Source organism: Myxocyprinus asiaticus, chromosome 27 (assembly GCF_019703515.2).
Source record: "Myxocyprinus asiaticus isolate MX2 ecotype Aquarium Trade chromosome 27, UBuf_Myxa_2, whole genome shotgun sequence".
Taxonomy (NCBI): Eukaryota; Metazoa; Chordata; class Actinopteri; order Cypriniformes; family Catostomidae; genus Myxocyprinus; species Myxocyprinus asiaticus.
This window is the reverse complement of record NC_059370.1, coordinates 26,208,070-26,223,947: the sequence shown is the minus strand read 5'-3', so window position 1 is coordinate 26,223,947 and position 15,878 is coordinate 26,208,070. Positions and strand designations below refer to the sequence as shown.

Genomic DNA, 15,878 nt, shown 5'->3' with positions numbered 1-15,878 from the left:
TGATTCACATTCTTCATGCATATTGCACCCAACTGTGCAGGGAGAAGAATTTCTAGCAAAAAAGGACTTATGTATTGATCTGTTTCACACCCACACCTATCATATCGCTCCTGAAGATATGGATTCAAACACTTGAGTCATATGGAAATGGACAGTTTACCCAAAAATTCTGTTATTATTTACTCACCCTTAATATTGTTTCAAACCTGTATTACTTTCTCTCTTAATTGGATTACTAAAGGAGATCTTAGGCAGACTGTTAGGAACTGACAGCCACAATGACAGTTGAATTTCATTGTATCTTTTTCCATATTGTATCTTTGTCATTTCCTTTTGTGTTCCATGGAAGAATTCATACAGGTTTGGAATAACATGAGGGTGAGTATATTATGTCAGATTTACCTTTTTGGGTAAACTATCCCTTTAAGGAGCATATAAGACCTTTTGAAATCCCCAAAACTGTCATCCACAATGTGATTTATCATGTGTTTGTTTTTGTTTCACAAACATACCAAGGATTAATTTGAGAACTTTGTGCCTTTCATACAAACATTAAAAAAAGATCCATCACTTCGAGGCATACATTAAATACATAATTTATTACAGAATACAAATGGCATGACACTTGTATTTCATACCTCTGAACAATAAATATAGCTGAACATACTTCACGAGTTCAACAAAACAGTGATAAATCTTGTGCGAAAGTTGCTCAAAGTAAACATCAAACTGATACAGCATTATATACAGTACACATGCCATGAATTAAGCATTCCTAAAAGGTTTTAAAAAGCTAAAAGGCTTAACCAAGTGTTGACATTGCAATTTTAAAATCGGTTATAATATTGTCATTAAGGCAATATTTAGGACATTTTTAATCACATATTAATGCATCAGTGAATTAGCTGTCCACACCATGTCTGTACTAACAAATGTGGATAATCTCCTCCCATACAAATTTGTAGAGCAAAATTTTCCAAAATGTCTGTTTCAAAACTATGTAGGTAAACTGTTGAAGGTTAATTGGAACACCACTTTTTCTTGTCAGAACTGAAAAAAATAAATAAATAATAATATTCTTTCTCTTTCTGTACAGCTGTATAGACACAGTTCATGGAAGGTGCACTAAGTAATTTTTGTTCGTTTCGCTGGATAATTCAACAGTAGTCTTGGAAATGTACACTGACACCTATTGGTGTGACTGCGACATCAAGCAAAGCACAAGTTTTTAGTTACATACGCCATAGAATTACCCTTTTAAAAAAAACAACAAAAAAACAAAAACAAATTGACCACATGATTAATTTATTCTAGAACCAAAATTGTCTGACTTTAAGGGGTTACCATGATAAAGAAAAGCATACTACTATACAACTATATACAATACTGCAGAAATTGTAAGAATAGTAAGGCAGTATACTTTTCCGAACATAGCCAAAGTGAGTAGTCTTCGGCTGGTGATCTCAACATGGCTTCCACCATAACACTTACATCGAATAAAACAGGCCACTGATATGACTGGAGATGTCATTTTATGTGCGTGCACATATTTTAAACGTAGATGTCAAAATAACCATTCATTTTTTAAGTGCAAAATTTTTAAGTTGGAACAAAGTACTCTGTGCATCTTTAATGCACTTTGTGACATCTTGCGTGACATCAACGGGATGTATAGGGTTCTGATTCTGAAACTCCAGAACATTGCATAGATCAGTTCATGACATTTAGCCTGCCAGTTAACATAAACCATATCTAACAGAAAGACATTTATGAATGTAAACACTGTACTCATTAAAGATAAGCATATCCACAGAAAATGCAACATTAATATACAGTTCTAACACAACAGTAGACCACATCACTACCATCATGACAAAGATTGCACAAATATATTAATAAAAACAATTTAGCACAAGATTGCAGGTCAAAAGTTTAATGTGGGCAGTTGAGCTACCTGCAGAAAGAAACTTTCCCAGAAGGGTGCAGTGTTATCAAATCTGTCCAAGCTGTCACATTCATATCCTGAACAAGGACATCCACAAGACCAGCATTGTTATAATCTCTAAGGTCTTTTAAATATTTAGAGATACACTGACAATGCTTGTTTTATATTAACAATGTAAATGCTTGGATAGATTTACAATACATCCCCTTAAAAAGCTAGTTTTAAACTGCACTTTGGTGCAATGCTTCCATAAAATAGAAATATTGTTTTATCACAATACATTTTCCCCATGGAAAGTAAACACATAAATGTCTGAAATATTTAAAGCGCTTTGCAATACGCACAACATAAGTTGCTATAACATCAAACAAGACCACAAAGAAGCCATAACTGATATGAAGAGACTTTCTAAAGAACATAGTTCACAGTTTCGACAGTGTAAGCAGGCTGCAGAACAGGCTTACAGAAATCCGCTTGCCCTAAATTAATAGTTCACAAACACTGACAAGAATTTAAACTCTTCACCACACTGAGTTGTTGATGTGTATGGAACATTAGATTAGACGCCTAGGTCAGAAATTTGAGTTAGTGGTGAACAGGAAAATGACTGTGTTTGCACTACATGCGTTAGCTGTGCCTATCATTGCTTGTAGATAGGAAACTAGATACATCCTAATTTATTTATCTTTCTAGATTATTTTTTTGGGGAGGAGTCACATATTGTCTTTGATAAACACAGAATATCAGAGGCTTGTTGGATTTTGCTCAGTTGTACAGGAGAACGTTAAGAACACTCCCAGGGTAAATACAGAGTATCTGGCAGCATTCAGGCCTGCGCCTCTAGAGAGACCCGAAATGACATGAGTAGTATCATAACAGGCCACCAAAGGAGTTCTGTGTTATAACCAAGAGACATAGATTTTTGTTTATTCTGTAAAAATACTGCATAAACGGTATCAATTTATATTTAGTGACTTCCATTTAAGGATGCTCAGCAATAGCATGACTGAAAGACAGAACCACAGCGTTCTGCAATTTCCTTCAGCAAGCGTATTTGACCATGAAGGTTTTTCCCCCTCTTTCACTGTGATAAGAGTGTTTCTTGCATGCTGGGTCATTTTTAACCCAGCCCTTTTGTTCAGATTGTCAACTCATGCCAACACAAAACAGAACATGACAGAGCTGTGGCAAGTGCAAAATAAAATTTTGGTGTAAAGACAGGTTTTTATTGCATTGCAGTGCAGTGATTGTATTCAAAACAAAGGAACTGTAAATGAAATGACCTGCTTTGCAAGAGGGAAACTAAAACTTCTTGTGAAGCGTTGCATGTTATGGCTGTCATGATTATGAAATCTGGCTGACGATTAATTGTCAGACAAATAATTGCAATTATGACGATTAATTGTCTGTTTTAGGGCTATGATGATTAATTGTCTCTCTTAGGGCTTTCATGATTAATTGTTATATAAATTGTCATATTTCATATTTAAATTTAAAGATATAAATCAAATAAAAATATGTATATATGATTTCCTTTTAAGGCATGAAAAATAATGTTTTAAATATCAAAATATTTCTAAATACTTAAAATGTGTCTCTTGTTTTGGTCAACTTTGGTTTTGGTCAGTTTTACATTTACACTGTTGTTTTGGAACTCCTGTATTTTATATTATAGGCTATATTAAAAAAAAAAAAAAAAAAAAAATATATATATATTTATATGTTTTTATATTTATATTATATTTTACAATAGTAAAATATTGCTGTCCTAATTCATTAACTTTCATTTTAATGGTCTTTTATTAAACCCATGAGCCCTCATTTTTTCATGATTGAAAACACTGAGACTTCGTTTCATTATTTGATCACTCCACAGAAACAGAGTAAGCGTGCGTCTCCTCCTTTGTGTCACTGCGTCATTAACACTGCTTATATAAACTCACAATGACCAGAAACATTTGCCAATACACGATCGTTTAAAGTAAAGCCGGAGTGCTGGTTTTTTTTTGTTTTTGTTTTTTTGTGGTCGAAGCAACTGCTTTTTTAGTGAACTAACAGTGTCATGGCATAATAAACTGATAAAGCAAGTGAAGGCTGGAGAGAAAACATTACAAAATGAGGTAGAAAATGCCCGTTTCCCCCCATGAAACATCCCTAGCATGCTCTCACCCTTGCCCAATTACCAGAGGAGGCATAACCTTTCTTAATGTGATATACTAAGAAGTGGAACGAGTCAGGAATTGCAAGGAGAATTATAACACACTCATTAGGCTTTTACTGCAGTTCCCATTAGAGTCAGTTGTATCTACAGTCACATATCCGTCTTTACCTGAGTTGTTCCCAGCTGGGTCACTGTCGTCTGAACTGCCTTTGCTTCGCCCTTTGTGTTCACTTTGCCAGCTATGCCCACTATATACATATCCATTAGCTGGCCTCACATTAGGGTAGCGTGACCTATTGAGGCATAGGATCTCCTTGAAAGCATACCTGAACTCTGGACTCCTGCAGTAGATCAATGGATTGAAGGCTGAGTTAGCGTAGCCTATCCAGTTTAAGATTCTGTATGGCAAGTTTTCCTTATAGTTGACCCTCACCACATTTAGTACAAAGAAAGGCAGCCAACACAATGTGAAGATGCCCATGATGATGCCCAAAGTCTTCAAAGCCTTATGTTCTTTCAAGCAGAACTTAGGCTTCTTGATGTTCCTCACCTCACATTGGCTGTCTACAACCCCTCCGCTGCTTACCACCTCCTGCTTTTTTCTGTTGTTGTTCTGAGCATGGAACCGGCCCTCACTTTTGTCAATCTTCTTCAGCTGCTTTCTTGCCTCCTGGAACACACGGCTATAGACGAAAATCATGACGATCAGTGGGATGTAGAAGGAGATTATGGAGGAAGTGATGGCATAGGCAGCGTTGGTGTCGAATTCACAGCAGTGAATGTCCTCCTTGCACTTTATCGCTTCATAATCTTCAGAAATCCACCACTTCATATGGATTGGTAGGAAAGAAATGAGCCCAGCGATGACCCACACTAGTAGCACCACGTTGCGTGCTCTGCACTTGGTCAGCATGGACTGGTAGCGAAAGGGTGAGGTGATAGCGAGGTAGCGATCCAGAGCAATAACACAGAGCGTCTCGATACTGGCTGTGACACACAGAACATCGGTGGCTGTCCAGAATTCACACCAGAAGTTGCCAAAGTGCCACTTGTTCAGGATTATGTAAAGGGCACCGAAGGGAACTACCACCAATCCCATGACTAGGTCAGCACATGCAAGTGATGTAATGAAGCAGTTAGTGACGTTCTGGAGTCTTTGGAAGCGGGCGATGGCTGTAATCACCAACACATTGCCGAAGACGATGGCCAGGACAAGTATGGACATGACAATGCCCAGCAGCACCATCCGTACTTCAGTGCCGTCAGAGGAGCTGGGCACAGAAATGTTTAAACCCTCTGAGATATTTAGAGATTCAGGAGGCTGTGTGCTTCCCATGATCTGACAAAAGAGATGAAGAAATAAAAATAGAAATATGCTTAATTTTTGTAAAATATGCTAAATTAGTGCACAATTAGTGCAAAAGCAAGATAAACTGTAAAAAGTGTATTTCTACTTGATCTAATCCTTACACTGAAATAAAAATAAAAAACAAAAAAATGTACTTTTGTTGAAACATCTAAATGAACTGGTTTGATTCAAGGCAAAAATATTATTTAACATTAATGAATCAACCTGAATACATTAGATTACACTAATAAAATTAATTTTGAGGATTCGATCAGGAGGATCAAGCTCTTTAAGGTTGCAGGCATTTCATTTTTTTTTTTTTTTAGCAAACTCAAATGTTGTTTCAGTCATGTTAAAAAATATTTTAGAAATAAAAAATTGTAACATGCAAATGTATCTATTTCATCTTGATCTTACTCATACCTCCATTTACACTGAAGGTGCTATTTCTAAATGATCACTTGTTTTCAATTTGTTTTCACTGGTGTAATCTAATGTTCTTAGGTTGATTCATTCATATTAAATAATATATTTGACTTGGATATTACCAGTTAATTTGAAAGTTACCACACAAAACACATTTTAGGTTATTTGACAAAACATTTTACATATAAGAACACAGAACATGGCAAGCAAAGTAAGCAAACACTGTGTTAATGTACACATGCATTGAGTATATAAAAAGATCTTAAAACTGTATTTACAAACCTCCAAAAGACTCCCACCTTCACTCCTCCTCACATTCAAAGTCAAATTACTTTTTTTTTTTTTTTTTTTTTTTTTAGGTCTGTAGGCTTGTTACAAATAAGGAGATCCCCACTTCATTATGTTTGTCTTTCACGAGCTCTGTCTATCTCTCTTGTGCTTTTTCTTCCTCTCTGTCACAGCACGTTTCTCAGTCTCTCACCCACAATCACTCTGCTAAGCTGTGTTACGTTGAATGTGGCTCCCAGGCTATTTGTCAGAGCCCTTATAACATTCTGTGATGACATCACAACTGACTTCCAGCCAATGAGCTGTCTAGACAGGAGAGTGAGGTGAAGGCTGCACTGCATTTATGCTGACTGCTATGCAGGACTAATTAACAATGACAGATTATTATTATTATTATTATTATTATTATTCAAAATATTCTAGGCAACACAATATGATGCATTATGGAACGTTTAACCTAATCTACACTTGTACAGCACGCAAGCTTTGCCTGCAAATGCAACTTCCATAGAGTGGTTATTCCTATTTTTTTTAACCTCTGTAGAGGCTAATCTTGGGCACAGAATTCCAGGGTGTGCTCTGATACATAGCTGAAGCCATGTATGTCCATGATTCAGAGATGAAATTCTTTGCACGTCTTTACTTTTGGGAAACAATGCCCTTATCATGTTCAGAGCTATTGGCTTTGCTGTTTCCTGTGGGTCAGACCAGCTGATCAGGTCTGGATAGCCCTTATACTCTACAGAGAGTAAACAATCTAAGTGTGGATTACTGACATTTAATACACGGACCAAGGGTGACATTTTAGTGGTGCAGGCAGAAAGTACCCCCAGTGACATTTGGTCATGAGAGTGTTTTGAAAAGTAGGAGGTCAGAGATTAAGTTTACAGTCTTTGTTTAATCAATCTAACTGGAGGTTAATCTTGCAGTCATCTTTTGTTTAGAAAGACACAGTATCAAGCTAATGTTGTATCTGGCCACAGAGCACAGGTTAGGGTGTAGAGTTTGATTTTGAATTAAAGGTAGCAGATGGTTTTTGGATGCTTTTGAAGAGAAGGAGATGGGTTGGAGGAGTGGGAATGTGACACATAAAATTGGGATTACAGTAAACCAGGGAGGAGCAGTACAAGATTACCACTTGTGAGTTGCAGTAGAAAAGGGGAGGGAACAAGATTTATGTGAATAAAGAAGTATGAGTGGCACTCTTGTTTGCAGGTATCAAATACATTTATGATAAATAACTTCACGATTATTCTTGGGAATAATCAAAACATTTTTGGCTAAACTATTGAACATTGAGTACAGTGAGATTGCTGTTTTAGAATATATTCACAAAGATTCGTAGAGAAAAATCTCTTTGGTATACTTCTCCTTTATTCAAGATTTTTTGAATAAAGGCTTTTTTGGAAGCTTTGGTGTAGGCAGTTCCTCATAAACATCATTACAAACATCATTACAAAAAGTGAATTCCATTTTCACACATTTTCTGTTCAAAATCAGGGTTTTATAGGTTTTTATTCAGGGTTTTTTAATTTCTGTCCTTTTTATGCTCTAAAATTGTTATTTACTTTGTGGAATTTTCAGATTTTTTATGTGTTTGGTATATTGAATCTTGTTTATATTATTTTTTAATGTGGTGGCATAAGGCAGAGTACTGAGTATGTATGTTATTCCACCTTGTGGGGGCAAATTCCCATGAGAATGGACTGTAAAAATTCAATTCAATATACTCTAAAAATGTCAGGGTTGCACTTTATTTTACAGTATGTATACTTTCAGTATACTTACCATGTACTTACCCAAGAACGTACTGAGTAATATTAGGTAACTACATGTACTTAATATGGGTTAAGGTCAGGGTTGGGGTTATGTTTAGGGTTAGTATCTAGTAATTACTGTAGTTGTTGTAAATATATATAGTACATAAATGTAGAAAAGTACTGTAGAATAAAGTGCTACTGATTTCAACCTATTTCTAGTTGTGGATTTAAAAGGGTCCAGACCGTTTCAAACTTAATGGAATGAAAAGTTAAATACAATTTAAGCTCAATCAACAGCATTCGTGGCATAATGCTGATTATCACAAAAAAATAATTTAAACTCATCCCTCAAGGTTACGAAATATCAAGGATACAGTAAGGCACTTACAATGGAAGTTAATGGAGCCAATTTTTGGAGGGTTTTAAGGCAAAAATGTGAAGCTAATAATTTTATAAAAGCACTACCATTAATCTCCTTTTAAAACTCTTGTATTATTTTAGCTGTAAAACTGATAGATTTTAGGGTATTAGAGTTAATGGCGCTACATCATCATGGCAACGAACGAAGAAAAGTTTTAATAAGTGAAATTATCACACTAAAATCATGTTAACAGGCATATTGTTTACGTCTTGTGTCTATTCTTTTGAAACAGTAAGTATTTTTACTTCGATTCTAAGTGCATCATTGTAACCCAAATTTGAGCTTTTTGTAAAGAAATTGAGGGACAAGTCAAAATATTTTTTTGTGAAAAATAACATTATGCCACAAATATTGTTGATTGAGCTGAACTTGTACTAAACCTGGAATAACACTTTAAAGAAGTTGTATCGTAATTGTTAAGGTAATAGTAATCAAAAGTAATCAAAAATGTGTAGGTAGTGGCGATATATGAGGTTACTTCAGGTCTTTGTAAATGACAAGATCTTTTAATCCTGCCAAATAAACTAGGCCATCTTAAATCATATAGGAACAACTAGGACATTTTTTTTTTATCTGTCTTTTCAAGGGGGGCAGCACCATAATGCCATGCATGTGCAAAAGTGGTTGCAAACTGTTTTGCTTATCAAATTATGTGTCTACGGGGTCAGTCTTTGAACACAAAGAAACATGCACAAAAATTAGTCATTTTCTTTTCTCACATATTTTCCAGCTTCCTTGTTTTATAGATCTGTTATAGTTTCTGGGTGTTTAAGCCTCACGCAGTGACATTCTTTGCCAATTTAACTGGTTAAAAAGAGTTACTGTTAAACGTATAAGTTATTAAGCTAATGAAGGACTTATTTCATAAGTTATAGAAAAAAAAAAGAACGTTCTACATGTTAATATTAACACATTAGGTATCATTAACAATGAGCAATATTTTTTAAGAACAACTATTAATCTTGGGTAGTTTTATTTGATAGAAAAACTATTATTCATTGTTAGTTCATGTTATCGCATGTTGCAACTTTTAAATGTTGAAAGTGCTGTAAAAGTATTGTTTGATGTTTGTTCGTGTGAACAAAAGTAGTAAACTAATGTTAACAAATACAATCTTATTGTAAAGTGTTACCAAAAGAACATGAAGTTCTACAAGGAGCAACAGGCTAAAAGGACAACTGGCTCTAACAAGGACAGAAAGAGATGTGGAAGGCCAGATGTACAACAAAACAAGAGGATAAGTACATCAGAGTCTCGAGTTTGAGAAATAGATGCCTCACATGTCCTCAGCTGACAGCTTCATTGAATTCTACCCGCTCAACACCAGTTTCATGTACAACAGTAAAGAGAAGACTCAGGGTTGCAGGCCTTATGGGAAGAATTGCAAAGAAAAAGTCACTTTTGAAACAGAAAAACAAAAAGAAAAGTTAGAGTGGGCAAAGAAACACAGACACTGGACAACAGATAATTGGAAAAGAGTGTTATGGATCTTAACCCCGTTGAGCTTTTGTGGGATCAGCTAGACTGTAAGGTACGTGACAAGTACAAGTAGTATATATATATATATATATATATATATATATATATATATATATATATATATATATATATATATATATATATATATATATATGTAGTACTGTGCAAAAGTTTTAGGCACTTGTGTAAAATGTTGCATAGTGAGGATGTCTTCAAAAATAATGCCATAAATAGTTTTCATTTATCAATTAACATCATACAAAGTCCAGTAAACATAAAAAAGCTGAATCAGTATTTGGTGTGGCCACCTTTGCGTTTAAAACAGCCCCAATTCTCCTAGGTACACCTGGATACAGTTTTTCTTGGTTGTTGGCAGATAGGATGTACCAAGCTTCTTAGAGAATTCACTATAGTTCTTCTATCTATTTAGGCTGTCTCAATTGCTTCTGTCTCTTCATGTAATCCCAGACTGACTCGATGTTCAGTGGGGGGCTCTGTGGGGGCAATGCCATCTCTTGCAGAGCGCCCTGTTCTTCTATTCTAATCTTTTCTATTTGCAAAAAGTAATGTTTGTGAGTCTAAAATGTATTTTTCCTATTGACACACTAAAGCTGAAGATATAAATAACCATCTTAAGACAAATGTTTTTGTGAAACATCTTAAGTGCACAGTACTGTGTGTATGTATATATATATATATATATATATATATATATATATATATATATATATATATATATATAATTTAGATCATAGGACATATGATCACATATACAAGGTTTTCTGTTCTTAGTAACCTATATGGAGGCAGATCACAGAGGACTTTGTAAATTCCAGTCAATCAGAACTTGATTGAGAATGGTTCATGAGTCCATGATTCATATAGATGAAATCTGTAGGTCTGTATATTGTGGTTTTTGGAAAACAGTGCCCTTATCATCATTACAGTCAGCTTTGTTATCTACTGAGTAGGCCCAGAGAGCCCTTATGTGTTAAAGAAAGTAAACTTACACTATCTGTACTTAATACTGATGTGCATGTGAACAGATTGATTGGAATCAACTGTTTATTTATTTTTTTATCTCTGTGATCTCAGACATAAATAAATTCCAACACTCCCGTCCTCAGGAAAGCCAAATTCTGGCTGTCAAAGTTACAAAGAGCACTGCTGAAAAGTGGATAGCGGTCATCTAGAATGTGCTCTATGGAGACATGAATCTGCGGTGGGAGTTGTGGTTTTGGAGTTGTGTGTAATTGGCCCTGTAGCTTGGTTTGTATTGGCTCAACATCACAGGGTTTGTGTCTCACTGTATGCATGTATTTCCCTACTCTGGCCCTCTGAGTGTGGGAGCTGAACTCCTCAAGGAGAGGAGGGGCTTATGGATATGTCCTAGAGGAGGGAGCTTGTTTTTAAGACAGATGCAATGTTCACAAATCTCCTGTTTGCTCCATTTGCAGGTGGGGAGCCTGCTGTGTTCTTGGAGTCTGTTGTGTTTTAATCTCTAAAAGCTAATGTCCCATAATATATCAACAATTATAAATTAACTTCATAATTAATCACATTTTGCTCACCCTTCTTAAACACTGCAGGTTATGTTTCTTTGCTTAGCCTGAACGAAAGATTGTTGTATTTCCACTTGAGTCCCCAAACTGCAATTTTCAGTGAGTAAAATGTATCAACACCAACTTATCAGACTGTAAAAATTATATATATTTTATAACAACCCACCTTCATTTTGGCAGAACCCTGTAGACCTGATACTCATCCAGACATCAGTACCATGCATGGTGATGGAGTGTTTTTAGATGTAATCTAAAGGAATACCCATCCAGGCATATCTTTTCAGCATCATTCACTGCTTGTATGAAAACTTTGATCTACACAGATCCTGATTCACCGCAAGTGCACCAGATCCCCCTTTATTTTGGACACTTATCCCCATTGATTATTATTTCAAATAAACACCTCTCCACTGTGTCTGACTCTTGATCACCCCGCCATACCATCTTAAATGAATCGTTCACCCAAAAATGAAAATTCTCTTTTAAAATCATTTACTCACTTTCATGGCATTCCAGATATGACTTTATTTCTTCTGCAAAAAAACAAATTAAGATTTTTAGAAGAATGTCTCAGCTCTGTAGGTCTATACAATGCAAGTGAATAGTGACCACAACTTTGAAGCTCCAAAAAACACGTAAAGGCTACATAAAAGTAATCCATTTGACTCCAACGCCGTAATCCATGTCTGCTGAAGCAATCCAACTGGTTTTGCTTGAGAACAAACCAAAATGTAACTCCTTTTTCACTGTACATCTTGCCATTGCAGCCTCTAGGCACGATCATGATTTAATGATTACACGTCCTCATGCTTGACGTATGTGCAGAGCACTAGATGGCCCTAGGAAATGTAATCGAGGTTGAAATAATGATCGCAGAAGAGACTGCAGATGTCAATATTTATAGTGAAAGCGGAGTAATATTTTGGTCTGTTCTCATCCAAAATCAATTGAATTGCACACTTACCATTAAAGTTGACAATAGCACTAATTATTCATTAGAAATAATATATTTACTGTGTATTTTCACATTGAGAAAATAAATGGTTGCTTTCAGAGTCTTTATATGGAGTTTGGATGAAAGTAAGGAGCATTTCAAACTGTCCTGAGACCAGTGCAGACAGACAGCACATTGGAGGTGAAGTCATTCACTAAATAGGGAGTAAGGGAGAATCCAATAGATTTCCAATGCAGCTAAGAGCATTCACTCCTTAAATCTGACCAAAAGTTCAGTTTCAGGCTGCAGACGATGTTTGGACCACTCAACATGTTTGGCAGACATGGGACAATGATAATCAGTACATAGATTCTGAATTTATAATGTATAATTTTATTTTAATGTAGTTTGCAGTGACTGGATGATACTGGCCATAACTTTTAATTAAAATTATTTATGCTTATTTCTGATTGGTAAAATGATTCAGGACTGGCTATCACTTGATTGTTTGACAGTGCAAAGAGAGAACATTAAGATTTTGTTGCCAAAGTAAAAAAAATAAAATAAAAATAATAATACATATTGTTCCAAAGCAGCTTTACAGAAAATCAGCCGTAATGTCTCAAAAGCATGAATAATCAACACTCCTGGAGGCATAATAAACAATAATAAAAATAAAAAAAAATAAAATAAAAAAGACCTTCTATTGCTTGGTAATATTTAATATTTCACATCTTAGTCCCGCTGTCCAAATATGTGGACAGACGTTTTAGGAAAACAATATGCTTTTTTCTTTTTTTTTTTTTTTGGCAAGTTTATTAGGTGCTACAAGTTAAAAATCAAAAAGGGCACTGCAAAAAGCAAACAGCAGTCATGCTCGGGTCTAAAGAGGTTAAGGCCTTTAAACCTTTAGATGTTTTTTATGTTGCGGATACATTCAAGGACACGTCTGTATGCATTGTCTGTTCGAAGTGGACAAAAGCATTCCATGCAGGGAAGCTTAGCCCCTGGCCCTTAATAGCCACCAGCGGGTAGAGAGTGATGGAAAGAGGCTGGGCAGAAATTTAATGTTTCTGGGGTCAAATATGTGTCTGTAGAATGGAATGAAAGAACGATGTCATAGCATGAAATGTAAGACATATTTTTTACCATGAAATAGTCAAATAGTATGAGATGGATACAGTGAGAGACTTGGGAAGGGTGGTTGAATGCACGAAAGTGGGAGCAGGGGCTACATGCCAAGATGAGGACAGTGATGAACCAAAGCAGGAAGGGAAAAGAGAAAGTTAGTACTAGAGGAGGCAGGATAAACAAGGGTGAGATGTCGCAGAGTTGCCCTACTTTCTATCACAGTTGTTGCAAGATATATGTGTGTAAATCTGCTAGTGTAGCAGACAGATGGTCAAGTTATTTCCTCCCCCATTCTCTCAGGATACCTGGGAAATATCCACTCTTGGATATGAGTTGGAACACTTGTTCCTTCTCTGTATACATTAATATTTGCAAGATAAAAATCAGGTTAGTTTTCCTAAATAATATTCGGATGGCGTATCGTTTCTGGCAAGGTAGAGTTTAACAACATTTTTAACTGCGCAATGAATAATGGAATCCTTCTATAAAATGTGTCCTTTACCATGTGTCCAATGATACATGCAATATTTCTATGCAGAACAGCAGGTGTAGTTTATCACTTTAACAAGTTCTACAAAGTTTGACAACTGGAAAGCGTCCAAGTACATTTTGTCTTAATTTAATTTAATAAAATAAACCCAACACGCTTATTTTTGTGTTTTGCTTGAAAAGTGTGTTTATGGTTTATGTTTGTAAAATAAATGCCACTGGGTTTAATATTTTGTAATTTAATGCTAAGGCATTCATACATTTTTAAGTGTGTCTTAAGGTTCAAATATGTTCCGGGGTCACTGTATAAATACCTTTTATGTTGCAGACAGTTTGTCCCAAATCTCCTGCAATGGCACCTCAGGCAATGAACACCTTGTAATGGCTGGGCGTTTCTACATGGAGGATTTAACAAGTCAACAAACACCACCTGTATTTAGCCTTGTTTTGGTAATGCTTTTCAAGGAAATCCATCCCATTGTAGTAATGGACTACTCTTAGCACTTAGTGTTCATTTTTAGAAGATACAGTGTGGACCAATGACAATATGACAAATGTACACTTATCTTGAATTGTGACAAGTTAATCCTATTGCTTCAGTTACCACTTTTCCAAATTACTGTCCTAAAAACAGCAACACAAGAATCATGAGTCTTCATTAAAATGAATCAAATCCATCTTTTAGCTCAGAGTTTGGCTGAAATAGATAAAAACATTAATTGTCTTCACATGCACATTTTCAAAAGTTCACATTTTCTTCCACATTTTCTTTGGATTTTGTAGCAATGTAAACACAATGACAGTAGGTTATAGCCAGGGGTGTAAAGTCACGAATTGCAAATACTCACGTTACTGTAATTAAGTTGTTTTTCCCAGGAATTGTACTTTTTTAAGTAGTTTAAAAATGGTATACTTTTACTTTTACTTGAGTACATTTTAAGTGCTGTAACTATACTTTTACTGCGCTATTTTCCCACCATCTGTGTTCGCTACTCCCCTGTCCTGATGACTGGCTAGGGAGAGTCTTGTGACTCCCATCCAATCAAATCACACAACTTGAATGGCATCTGTGGATCTGGCGCCAACTGTCATGGATGCCTCAAGCACAGTTTACACCTGAACATCATAGCCGCACCTGAAAAGGCTTTTCACAGTGAAAAAGGCCAATTGCTTGACTGTGTCATGTGAATTTAACTTGCTCAAGCCAGATATCAGCATTAATCCTGCCTCTAATTTGAAGAAACATATCGAGGTAAATTTCATATTTCTGCTTACTAAATTCTGTGTCTATAACATAGCCTGTATTTTAACTATCTATCACTGAGATTATTGGGCTGTTGTGAGAGATTAATGCAATGTTATCAATAGAGTTGGGCAATAAAATTATCTAGATGTTTATCAGAAAAAAGAGAGATGTCCTTGATCAAACTTTTGAGTAATTTTCTATATTTAGCCTATGTTATACATCTAGAATTGGGGTGTTCATTACAATGATCGCAATAGCAAGAGCACCACTGGTTGGTTGATCTAGATGAAATATAAAAGATTGACATTTTATTTCCTGAGGTCTGTAGCTGTGTGCTGTTTGACAGGCGCTAATGCGTGTTCGCGCCTAAACGGTCAAATACACTTCATAATTCCGCCAATGCCCGTCTTGTTGAGGTATTAATGTAAACGCAGTCGTTTATGTCTAAAGTGAACTTAAACATTGGGACAAAAAGCATATTTGTATAAAAATGTTGGACTTGGATTGTAACCGAATTGACCACTGTCTAGTTGGCTATGTCATATAAAGGCTATTAATCAAACAACATTAACAAGGAAATGAGAAAACCACTCATTGCTTTTGGCTGAATAACTTGAGTAGCTTTAAAAGTATTAATGTAATAGAATAAAACAGTGACATTTTTAATATTAAAATATTTTTTACATAT

The 15,878-nt window shown here is 35.5% G+C and overlaps 1 protein-coding gene across 2 annotated transcripts; it reads right to left on the bottom strand.

The window, feature by feature from the left end:
• Positions 1 to 580: 580 nt before the first annotated feature.
• On the bottom strand, positions 581 to 14,348 carry LOC127417870 (beta-2 adrenergic receptor-like). Of its 2 annotated transcripts, XM_051658107.1 has the most exons (3): positions 14,259 to 14,348; positions 11,891 to 11,923; positions 581 to 5,445 (listed from the first exon to the last, which is right to left on the bottom strand). In XM_051658107.1, the coding sequence occupies exons 2-3, from the start codon at positions 11,894 to 11,896 to the stop codon at positions 4,198 to 4,200; spliced, it is 1,254 nt and encodes a 417-aa protein (XP_051514067.1). In that variant the 5' UTR covers positions 11,897 to 11,923; positions 14,259 to 14,348; the 3' UTR covers positions 581 to 4,197. The 2 variants fall into 2 exon arrangements, with proteins under 2 accessions (XP_051514067.1, XP_051514068.1); XM_051658108.1 differs by lacking the exons at positions 11,891 to 11,923; positions 14,259 to 14,348 and adding an exon at positions 6,163 to 6,376.
• Positions 14,349 to 15,878: the final 1,530 nt, after the last annotated feature.